We start from the raw sequence: 12,214 nt of genomic DNA on the forward strand, positions 1-12,214 counted from the left end.
TCTGGGAGTGTGTTCTTGGCAAGCATGCTTCCTGCGTTAACAAGGCTTTCGGTGTGAGCATGTCCGTGTGACAGTGCCTGGGTCCTGCGCGGCTGCTTGCTCGTTTTCCAGCTTCGCTTGAGCCCGCAATCAGGCTCAGCACGTGCGCCTGCCAGCCTCCACGCGCAGTCCCCAAGTGACCCATGTGCAGTGTGCAAGGACCTCAGGGCCGTGTGCATTTGGTGCGCTCATGCCTGTCTCTCCGCACGCACGAACGCACTTTCACATGCCTGGGTGCACGTCCCTCTCGGTGTGTGCCGGTTGCCTGTGCACGCCGCCCGATTCTGTGTGCAGGGCGCTTCGCGAGCGCGCTCTGGCCTGCGGGCAGCCAGGGATCGGCGCTGGGCTCCACGCTTCCCCCGGGGCTGACCCCCGCCCCACCCCCTCGCGCTGGGCCTCGGGCCACCGCGATTGGCCGCCTGCTCCCTCTCAGCCGTCACCCCTCCCTACCCCCAGCCACCCGCGCGCCCGCGGTCCCCGCTGTCCCCCGCGGTTCCGGCGAGGCCGCGCCGCGCTGCGCTCCGCTCCCATTGGCTGCACGCGCCTTTGTGTGGCGGCAGCTGCGGCCCCAGCGCCTTTGAATGTCGAGAGGGGCCGGGAAGGGAGCCTTTCCATGGGCCATCTGTCTCCCCGCCAGCCGCCGCCCCACCGCCGCCCGCGCCCCGCGCTCCGCCTCCCGCCCCGGCGGCTCCCGCAGCCCCGCCGCCGCCCGCGCCCGCGCCCCGGAGCCGCGCCACAAAGGGCCCGCGCGCAGCTGCTGCCGCCGCCGCGCGAGGAGCCAGGATGGTCCTGGTCCACGTCGGCTATCTCGTGCTTCCAGTGTTTGGCTCTGTGCGAAACAGAGGTATCGCTTTTTCCTTTTGGGGTCCGCTTCGGAGCGTGGATCGCCGTAGGCACCGGGGCGGGGGCGGGCACCGCGGGGGCGGGGGGCTCAGGGCACACCCGGGGGGACGCGGGGCGAGCGGTGCCTTCTCCCCTCTCCCTTTCGGGGGGACCCCCGAGTGTGGGGGCGGCCGCCCTCGTGGGAGCTTTTGTAGTGAAGTTAGGGTTTGGCGAATTTGGGTCCCTCCCTCCCCAGCCCCATTTTTTTAGTCTTTGCGGCGGACACAGTTCCCCCAAGTCACAGCCCCTTCCCCTAATTCCTAGCCCTGTGTGATCGTAAGACAGAGATACATGACTGTGTGTGTGCGCGCGCGTGTGCGTGTGTTTGTGTGTGTGGAAACATTTGGTTTTCTTTTTTTGAGGTACTTGCATGTTTTGTGTTATTTGCGTTTGTATTTCATTTTCTGGCCATTGATACTGATGGCTGGGTGGCTGGGATCTGGTATCTGCCCCATCCCAAGCCCCAGCCCCCACCCTCTCGTGGGAACTTGCACGATTTCCCGTCCCATCCTTTTCTCCCATTAACCCTTTCTGTGTCGCCCTTGTGCTATCTCTTTTACCCCCACCCCCCATTGTCTTTGTATGACAGTTGCATTCACCGGTTCAAAATGCTTGGGGGTGTGTGTGTATGAGTGTGTGTGCAAGAGTGTGCGCGCCTCGGAGAGTCAGACGAGCACTGTTGTGCACTCCTGGGCCCAGCTGGAGCCGGGTGCCCGGCCCTTGGGTGTTGCTGTGTGTGGGGGTGAGGTGGTAAGCTGCCCCACGCCAGGCCGCTGCCCGGGGCAGGCGTTGATCAGGCAGCAGGCCGGCGCCGGCTTTGTTTTTAACTGTGATATATGGGGTGTGTTTGCACGGTCCCCTTCCCCACATCCCTTCCCCTCACCTTCTGGTACAATAGCTTGATTTCCCCTCCCCCCCACCCATTTCTTCCATTTTCTTTTAATCAAAAATTCCCACCTCCCAAAGCAAATCCGAGATGCATTTAGATTCATTTTTTATTCTTTTTGTATTCTGCCTCTGGACTCACATTTCTCTTCTTGGAAATGTTTCTTCTATCCTCTCCCACTCCACATCTGCTTAAATCCCTGCTGGCTAAGGCCCTCCCCCACCCCCTCCCTCACGCACAGAATGATGTCTTCCCTTCGCGACCAGGGCTGCTCCACCGGACTGAGGGGGGGTGGGGTCGAGGGGCCAGCGCTTTAGTGCGCCCCAGGGGCCCGATTGGGCGAGAAAACGAAAGCCCAGCCCAGCCGTCCCCAGCCCCACGCCTCTCCCCAGAACCTAAAAGGCAAGGTTGACCCTCTTAGGCCTGTTTGAACCGCAGTTTTTTTTTGTGTGATGATAGAATGATGACATTCTGCATTTATCAAATCTTTTTTTTTCTTCATTGTGTAGCTCAGTGAATGGTCAACTCGCTGCTGTGTGCGCTGTGACCCTCTGCCTCCGCATTTAGCTGTATTGTGACACCCCTCTTAACCATCTCCTGTCTCCATCTGAGGAAAGCATTGCTATTTAAGCGGCAGTATCCCCTATCTCAGGCCAGCCTAGCGCCGGGGGGTGGCGGTGGAGGGGGTGTGTGAGGAACAGGGATGAGGGTTGGATGAAGTCTCCCTTGAAATGCCAACTCCCCCTTCCCCAAATCACAATGATTTCTTATTGCTTGGCATTTCCTCTGAAAATGGGTGTGCAACATTACACTAGGCAGAAATTCAAAAATGATTAAGAAGGATGTTGAGCCTGAAAGTATAATTATCCTGATTAAATCATTATCATCTTCATTAATACCACCGATCTCTAAATACCATTGCAGGATGTCGAGTCCATGTTTTGAAATTCAAATTGCTCAGCTGCTTTTAAATTTTAGCTTTAATACCCCCCATGCCCCCCCCCCCCCCCCCCCAAATCCAACGAGACAAATTCTGCCCTACAGTCAAAGTTTACTTTCATGGCAAACATGCTCACAGGAAATTCAAGGGCTGAGGGTGACTGGGCTGTGGGTAAAATATAGCACAATGTGATAAGAATTCATGACCTTCCGATAGAGGATACTAATGCTTAACCCGACAAGGTCCTAAACCACAATCTTCTTGTAAAACTATTAGATAGCCTGCGAGCTTAAATCTGTTCTTTTTAGTTTCCATTGTAGTAGTATAGGATATAGACCATTTCAGAATAGATGTAGAGAAATAACCATTTTTGTATCTTCATCTTGTTTAGCTGAGTACATTGCACTGTAAATCCCTGTTAAGTGGATTCCTTTTGCCTTGGCTTGGAGACCATAGCGCCCCATTTCCCACTTACCTGGGTGACCGTAAGCTGGTTTCTGGGAGGCAACCAGGTGTAAGTGAGCAGATCACATTTCGTTGGAGGCAAAAAATAATAAATAAAAATCTATGAAAATCGTTGATGCAATGACAGTTGCTGCTACCCCATAGCCTCTGAAAATTTGGTGCGGCAAGGTCCATGGCTTAAGGGGGAGCCATGGCTGGCGGTGTCTTAATTGTTTAATTGTACAATGTCAAGAGCATCTTTGGACGTCTGCCCTGGGCCTCAGAGTTGCCCCTGTAACAGCCGGCTCCCTTCTGCGGCCTCGCTGGCCAGAACTGCTTGAAATAAAACAGCAATAATAAAAGAGTAAGGCCCCTCCTTTGAGGGCCCTTCCAAAATGAAGTCCCAAGTGGCCTCCCCAGATTGCCATGTGGCAATCTGAAAGGAAAGAGGAAAAAAAAAAAAAAAAAAGAAAGAAAAGAAGAGAAAAAAAGAATCCCCAGCAAAATGGTTTTCCATTAAACAGGGATAGCGTGTTCTGCTGTGCTGAATTACTTCCTGTTCTTATTTTGTGGGTAATTTTTTCTGTATCAAATATCCTTTTGGTTGTGTATCTTTTTCACCTTTTCTTGTACTAAAACTAAAGCATGATCTGTATTTTTTTACATCCCCCAGTTGACAATGTACAGCGCTCGGTTAGAGATGTTACCCTGCTGAACCGTACTGTGGTCGTGTAGCCCGGGCCATCTGCTCATTGTACGCTGCTTTTGTTCTGTTGCCCTTCGAAGCATGGTGGGCCCAGCCTTTTTTTTCTTTCTTTCTTTTTTTTTTTTTTTTGTATTGTGTGCATGACAACATTGTTACACACAGAATCCACTAATACTAATATACAATCTCTCAATAAAGAACTAGTTTCCTATATTAACCTAGTGTGCTTTTTCTCTTGCTGTTTCCCCATTTATTGTTGTATCCTGCTGTTTAGATATCCCCTTGCTTTTCTATCCCCACCCTCACCCACCCACCACTCCCACCTCCCATTGTAAGATTCGAGTGAATGCCTTTTTTTTTTTTTTTACTTTTTTCTTTTGTTTTGTGGTACAGATATGGTGACCTTAATCTCATCCAGTCCAGACCTTTTTACAATAGACATTTGAGGTGAGGGGAGGTGTCCTTTCACACCAAAACAGCTCAGCTGTGTAGAGAAAACCCCTGTCTTTGGCCACCTGCGTAGCTAATAGCCTCCACATTTCATCTGGTTTCCAAGTTACATATCACTCAGGTTGTGATGCTGGTGAAGAGAAGGGGATATAACACTCAGGTTGAGAAAAGGGATACTGTTCTTAACTAGCAATCTTGTAGCATATCAGACTTGCCTGCAAAACTCATTTTTAGTTGTGTTTTAACTTTTCCTTTTACTGTCTCATTGATTTACTGTCCTTCTAAATCATGCTGGGGGGTGACATGTTACATCAGTTGAAGCCATGATCTGGAATTTTAAAGTACCCTCTTCTTTGTGCATAATTGCATTCTTGGGACTGGCAGTGGAAGGTTTGCAGTGAGATCCTGCATAAGGGAGATGTTTGAAACAGAAACCAATTCAGACCACCCCCGCATTCATCCCAATCCCAGGGCCAGCCGCCTGACCTGTTAGCGTAGGAATAAGAGGGTCTGTGCCCTCCCAGGCTGGGAGCCAGTTAAAGCTGATTACAGCTCAGTCCCTGACAGCTGCCTCATCTATGGCCCTAGTGCCTCTCTTGAGGAAGAAAGCCAGATCTCTTGGCATTGTCTAAGTGCTCTGCGTGTGCGCGTGCATGAGGGCGCGCTCGTGCGCTTTGGGGAAAAGGGTGGAAGATCAGGGGGGAAGTCAGGACCTACCCTCAAATTGAATTGGAAGACCAGTCCTTCAAATGTATCTTTTTTTCCCCAAAAATTACATTTGAGAAGTCAGTAGAGAAGAATTTTTTTTCCCCAGAGTGGAACCCAAATTCAAGCATTTGTCAATTACACTATTCAATTTCAGTCCAGAACAAGCCTTGCTAAATGAGGCATTTTAGAGGAGGAAATCAGCTGATTAAAGAAATTCAGGGTTCCTTCAAAGGGTCATCGTTTTGGAGCCACTTTTCCTTGGGTGACACACCTCCTCCTCTCTCCCCACTGCTGTCTCTGCCCCTCTGCCAGGGTTCTGTCCTGGGCCTGGGCACCACGGCCTGGCTACGGTGCTGCCTCGCCGCCTTTGTGGGTTGGTGCATCTCTCCTCTCCCCGGCCCCGTGGCTGCCCTCACTGCTCCAGCCCTTTGTTCTCATGCTCTCTCCAGCCCGGGTGGGAAGGCTGAGCTGATTTACTGTGACACATGGACACACATGGAAGTCCCCAGCGGAGCTCCTGCTGTAGTTGTACAAGAAGAGATATGCAGGTCTTCCAGGATTTTTCTTTCCTTTCTACTCCTCCTCCTCCTCTCATTTTGGTTCACATGAAACTTTTAATTTGTACCTGGTTTAAGAAATAAACCACCCCCAACCCAAACTCAACAATAATAAAACTACTCCACATCAGGTGATCACCCTCATTTTTTGTCCTAGGGAGCTGCGGCTTGCTCGATCAATATTAACCAACTCCACGATTTTATGTTTCTGAGTTAGCGTTCTGTATGTCAGGATTATTTGATCAATACATTTTGAGGATGGTTTAATAACCTAGTAATAATATAGAAAGTCAGTGGGTTCGTGGGAAGTCATGTTTTAGCATCTTATCAACTGCATACTGTATTTTCACCCAGGTTGTCAGAATAAACACACACTCATATGAAGGAGGCTTTTTTTCCTGACTGGATGATCCAATCACTTACAAAGCCATAGTACTTTATATCTACTCTCTCAACCATCTGACATATATCTGTTCTGATAACTTTTGACTCCAGGATTTTGGAGAAGCCATCTGTTACAGAGATCCGATACCACAGGCTTTGTCATAAGATGGAACACAACTCTTCTTTACAGCTCCCCTTTCTGAACGAGAGGACTCTCTTGAACTAGCATCAGATAAGGCCCACTTAATCGACCAGTTGTGTTAAATAATTGTTTCCCATAACCAGCAAATACTGGTTATGGCAGTCCCAGTTAGGGGAAAAGACCACCAAGAATCTCAATGCCCTCATAGGCAGAGGACAGAGACTGGGCCACCTCTCTTTTGCAGATTGCTCACCTCTTGCCGCCCCCGCCCCCCCAACATGTTTCCTGTCTTTAAATTAGCAGGCTTCAGTGTCACGTTGGAAAACCTAATGATCTTTCTGGGCTAGAGAAACAACAGGTCCGTGCAGGATCCAAGTGCAGCGTGGGGCCGCTGCCCTGCACAGGAGACACAGGCCCTTGACTCCAATTCAGAGAGTGACTAGGGGTCTCTCAGTCCCACTAGACCACTGTTGCACAAAGGTGCCAGACCCTTGTTCCTTAGTTTTTCTATGGCTCTACATAGCTCTTTAAAAATTCCTGGCTTCATATAGTATGAACGTAAATTAGTGTTTATTAATTGTCAGTATGGGTTAGCCACAGATGAACCAATATATTTCCAAGAGAATTAGGAGTGCAGGTGGGCTGGGGGTGGGGGGAGGCTTATCTTGGAGAGACTCAGATTTCTGGATGACTTATGAACTAAAAGCAAACATTTAATAACCTCACATCTGAACCGCTCACATTGCCTGTACTTTCACGTATTCAGTCATTCACTCACTTGTTTGTTCATTTAATTAATGGGTGTTTATTGAATACCTACTTGGGGCCAAGCAGAGGGGGATAGGTAGGAAAGCAATGCAGGACCTGGGCGCCTGCCCTGCTGAGGCTCACGCCAAGGCTGGGGGATGAAAGCTCAGGACACCAGATGCCATCTAAGATGCTTGGTGCCTAAGTGCCCAAATGGATGGCGAGGGAGAAGGTGCTTGGAGCAATTCGGGGTTTGAGTAGTAGCCCAGTGTTGAGCTGGAAGAGCAAGCCTAGGCCACTGCTCTGAGCATCATTTGCACAATGACTGTCATAATACCTAACTGATAAGGTTTGTCCCAACCATTCGAAGGCCCTTGACACACAGCAGATGCCTACGGTGCGCTAGATGGCTGCCCCCATTCCTCACAACTATAGGAGTTTTCTGGACTTACGGGTCAAATGAAGTCGGAGATGTCCTTGCTGAGGAGGTGGGGTTGGGATGTACCTCAAAGAGTGGTATGTATACAGGAGGGAGGAGCTCCAGGTGGGAGATGGGGAAGGAGTGAGGGCTTGGCCAAGGCCAGTGGCTCTGGTTTGGCAAGAACAGAAAGTACATAGGAGGGAGGTGTGCACGTGTGTGTGTGTGTGTGTGTAAATGTGCAGACCTGTCACACTGCACAGCTACAGGAGGCACCAGGACGATTGTCCTGTCTTTGAATGGTTCTCCCTAGAGCACAACTCCAGGAATTAAGCAGCAGGAGGTCCAGAGAATGGGGGAGAAAAGTCCAAAAGATATGCGGAAGCTCGGTTCTGGAGGCCTCCAGAAGCTCTGGTAGAGTTTGGACTTGCTCCATTAGCCATTGGACGCTCTCTGGGAGGAGTTGTGTTCCAACAACTGCCTGTGGCGGCTGATGACTCAGGGGTGACCCTAGGGGGCTGAGGCCAGGAAGGAGGCCATGGCAAGCTTCCAGGGGTGACAGACCCCAAACTAGGCGCAAGAGGGATGGGACAGAAGATTGGCACCACGGCCTTCGCTGTAAGAGAAAGTAAGCAGAACTGAGTAAAAACAAGCCTTCTCATGTTTTGCTATGCTATTTTCACAGATGTTAATTTTTAAAAAAATCTTCGTCCAAGGTTACGCTTTTTTTTTAAAAAAAACTGATTTTAGAGAGAGAAGAAGGGAGAAGGAGAAAGAGAAACGTTGACCGGTTGCCTCCAGTACTGCCCCAGCCAGGGATCAAACCCTTGAACTAGGCGTGTGCCCTGACTGGGGATTGAGCCTGCAACCTTTTGGTGTATGGGACAATGCTCCAACCAACTGACTACCTGGCCAGGGCCACAAGCATCACTTTTAATGGCTGCATAATATTCCACTTGACTGGTGGCTCTGCACTTAGGCTCGGTGGCTTCTGAGATACTCAGTTGGCCCTGGGTTGCTGCGCGCTCCGTGCTGGTCTGCCTACCACCTGCCTTGGGCTGTTTAGGAGGAGGTGGTTAGTGGAGCAGTTCTGACGGCACCCATCCCCGCTATCAGCCCCTTCGGTCAATAGGCCCAGCCAGGTGGAGGGAGGGCAGATGGGAGATGGCTTGGGGAAGGAAGAAGATTTGGATAAAATTCTGAGATCTGGGTTCTGGTCTTTGTTTTGCCATGAACTTCCGCTGCGATCCTTCGGCAGTCAACTTCCTCCCCCGGATCTCAGTCTCCCTGTCAGTGAAATGGTATTCTATGCCCAGGACATGTCACAGGAAGTATTGCATATGAAACAAAGCGAGAAGCAAACCGAAGGCAATAGTAACAATAGTGACTCACATTATTCACAGCAGCAGTCCTCAGACAGGCCACCCAGTAGAGTGGGAACAGTCCCATCTCTGCCAATAACCGGTGCGACATGTTGGCCGAGTCTGACGGCTCTGCGCCTGCACTTCCTATCTGCCAAGGGATATAATTGGCCTAATTGCCCCTTCCTGCTCTAAAAAGCTGTGATTTCCTCTTGATGAGAATAACTTACATTTCCATTCTTTTTGTACCATCTCCCCCCGCCCCCTACCCCGCCAGCAATGGATAGGCATGTGCTTCCGCTGGCCAGGTTGCTGGGCTGTGGGAGGAAGGGGGAGCGGCAGTTACCCCTGGTGGCTTATGCCGGGGCAGTGAGCCCAGGCCCCATGGGAGCCCAAGCTTAGGGTCGGTCCTGCTCCTGGCCCTGCTGCTCCTGGTTGACCTCTGAGCAAGAAGTCCCCTAGGATAGCATTGCTTCCTGGTACAGCCGACCTCACTTTAAATGTCCTCCCTAGGTATGCTGCTGCAGGGCAGGTGAGACCAGCAGCCCTCCAGGAAATCACCCTCGTGGTGGCTTGTCCCCAGGTGGAGGTGGCAGGGCAGCACTGGCCTCCGGGAGGCTAGGAGAGGAAGTAAGGGTGGCTGCTGACTCAGCACCAGCCTGCGGGGTCGGGAGGGGGTGGGTGGAGCTCTCAGAAGCTAGGAGGAAGTGAGAATTCAGCCAACACCTGTCTGAAGGAAGGGCAGGAAGCTTTGGAACAGCTGCCGCACCCCCCCCCCCTGCTGTGAGTGGGCGGGAAGGGGACAGAGGCACTCTCAAGGCCCCGCCCCCGCCAGCTTGCTTAGCTCCAGCTCCACTCCAGCAGCTGCCAGGCCTCCACGCCACCCCTCTCCCCACCCCCGCAGTGCACCTGTCCCCCAGGACCACCCCACTCCTAGACCAATTGCTTTCCTTTGCACACTCTGGGCACTAAATGGGTTTGTGTACTTGTGGCCATCCCAGGGCAGGAGACGCTGGCTGTCAAAGGGTGGACCCTCCAGGGAAGTCCTCAGCCGCCCCAGCATTCCTGGAGCGGGGCTGGAATGCACTGAGGGCAAGGCCGCGGGGCCTGTCAGGGCGGCCCCGCTCCCACCTGTGCGCTCCCACCTGTGCGGCGTGGCCCTGCTGGCCAGAGCTGAGAAATCTGCCTGGCGGAGGGGAGGCTGTGGCAGGGGAAGACCTGGGCCCACAGGCACATTCCCCTTTTGGAAGATTCCTGCATTGCTTCCCCCACTGCAGAGCAGTACGTGTGCCCTAGTCGGTGCTGAGGGAGAGAGACAAAAGAGGCACCTGGACAGAGCTTGGTTGACATTTCGCCAGAGCCCTTTTTGGACACCAGGGTGGGCAGCCCTGGCCTTGGCCTCGCCTCGGGTGGACTCACATCCCCTTGGCATAGGTGGAGGTCAGGCCTCACGAGGGGGCTCCATCAGGCCAGCTGTCCCCAGGGAAGCCGGGCCTGGGAGGCAGCTGAGACGGTACTGAGGCTGCCCCAGGCGGTGGCGTCCAGGGGGCGGGGCTGTCAAGACCAGAGCACTAGGGGAAGGGCAGCAAGAGGCTCGGGAGGGAGCTTGGGCCTCACCAGGACACAGGATTCCAGCCCTCTCCCCACCAAGGGGAAGGGGCCTAGTGGAGGGGTGAGGGGAAGAGAGGTCATGTGGGGCGAAGGAAGCAACAGCCAACCTGTCCCCGCCTGGGCGGGTGAGCTGGGAGCATCATAGAGAAGGTAGAGGAGAAGCCCACATATGAACCTGGATGGTGTTTTCCTGTTCTGTCCGCATCCCATCCTGAAGGGTCCCTGACCAGTGCAAGTTTCCTCTGGGAAAGGGGAGGAGGGAAGAACATGGGAAAAGGATGGGAGGGGAGGAGGCAGTTAGAGACAGGCTCAGCAGGTGCTGCTCATCTCCGGGCACCCACTAAGTCTGGGCGGTCCCGCGGAGCCCTGCCTGGTGCTGACCGTGGGTGGGTGGGTCTGGCCTGCCCTCTGGGAGCAGCCAGACTGGAGTGCAGACTGGACCGTGTGCGACAGACAGGAGCAGAACCTCGGCTCAGGGCTCAGAAGAGGATTGCCACGCCCCAGGATAAACACAGCGCGGTTTCCTGTTTTACTGCTAAATTTGAGAAAAAGGAGATTTTTATATTAAACTGCACATGGATCTCTTATGTCACCAGTTACAAATTTTGCATGAACTTTTGAATGAAAATGTAGAACTTCGATGACCTATTTCATTCGGGCAGGCGAGTCCCAGCCATGCCCCTATTGCTGGGGGGCGGGGGTCGTTTCACACCCCTGTGACATTTGGGCACTTCTGGGGAAGTGTGAGAAGTACTTCTGGGTGGCACAGTGTCTCTTCTTCACAAAATTAGAATCCCAAGTCTGTCCAGTGGCTGGAGGCGCAAAGCCACCTCCCGAGAGCCCCATCAGGATAGGGACCTGGTCTGTTGACTCTGAGGCCCAGTGCATGGCCAGGCTCTTGACTCAAGGCCGGGGGAAGCAGTGTGAGTCCCAGCAGCCCCAGCGGGGGTGGTCAAGGGTCATTTTATGGGTGAGGCTGAAGACAGCGAGGGGTGAGTGGGTAGTTTACGGGGCTGAGGGACCAGGGGTGGGATTTCAGAATGGTGGCTGATCCTCATATGTTTGTAGTCTGGAGAGCAGGGCCAGGGCTGGGAGCGAGGGTCCCAAGGCAAGGGCAAGGCATGGAGACAAGCCCTATGCACAGGTGTATAAGGGAGGCTTTCCTGTGGCAGGCGCCCAGCCCTGGCTGCTCCTGGTACTCTAGGATGCTCTTTTTTTAATTGTGGTAAAATATATTTAACCAGTTTTAGAGTGTATAATTCAGTGGCATTAAAATACATTCACAATGTTGTGCCACCATCACAATTTTCTATTTCCAAAACGTTTCATCTCCCCAAACAGAAACTCTGGGCCCTTGACTTTGAGGCCGGCTGCCCGAGCAGACCACACTTCTGGGGCTCCTTGAGGATGGTTGGCGGAGACTAAGTATTTGCAAAAAACGTACACATTTTTGGCATTAGGCAGCCTTGGCTTCAACTCTTGGCCTTATCACCTATAACGTGGGTGACTTTGAGCCTCTCTGAACCTCAGTGTCTTCATCAAAAAAAAAAAATGGAGGTAATCATGGTTAATACCAGGCCCATGGGAGGAGAGGACGAAAGAGCGTTACATTACAGAGTACAAGGCACATAAAATCCTGGAAGGTGCTTTGCAAAAGATGGCCATTCCCAACTTTCCCTGCCCCCTCTGAACACATGCCCCTGTTTGGACCTGGAACAGCCTGAAGGGTTCTGAGGGTGTGTAAAGGGGACAGACAGGAGAGGGCTGGGCATGTTTTAGCTCCATTGCATAAGAAGTCACTGAGAATCTACTTTGGGCTGTGGGCAACTGAGGCACAGACAGCTTCTGGCACACGGCATAGCTGGGGAGACTCCTGAGCACCCCTGAAGTGGGCGAAGAACTTACGGACTGAGCCACAGGCCATGGTTGCGGTGACCAG

General features: G+C 52.5%; 1 protein-coding gene across 1 annotated transcript in view; it reads left to right on the forward strand.

Annotated features, from left to right (window-relative positions):
- Nucleotides 1-822: 822 nt before the first annotated feature.
- The window catches only part of ARK2C (arkadia (RNF111) C-terminal like ring finger ubiquitin ligase 2C), an 88,990-nt gene continuing 77,598 nt past the window's right edge, over nucleotides 823-12,214 (forward strand). Inside the window, exon 1 of the mRNA XM_054583859.1 lies at nucleotides 823-883. Coding sequence (XP_054439834.1) covers nucleotides 823-883 — 61 coding nt within the window. The remainder of the gene's footprint in view (nucleotides 884-12,214) is intronic.

Source organism: Pteronotus mesoamericanus, unplaced genomic scaffold, assembly GCF_021234165.1.
Source record: "Pteronotus mesoamericanus isolate MK-2021 breed Mesoamerican mustached bat unplaced genomic scaffold, CSHL_Meso_final contig_74, whole genome shotgun sequence".
NCBI lineage: Eukaryota > Metazoa > Chordata > Mammalia > Chiroptera > Mormoopidae > Pteronotus > Pteronotus mesoamericanus.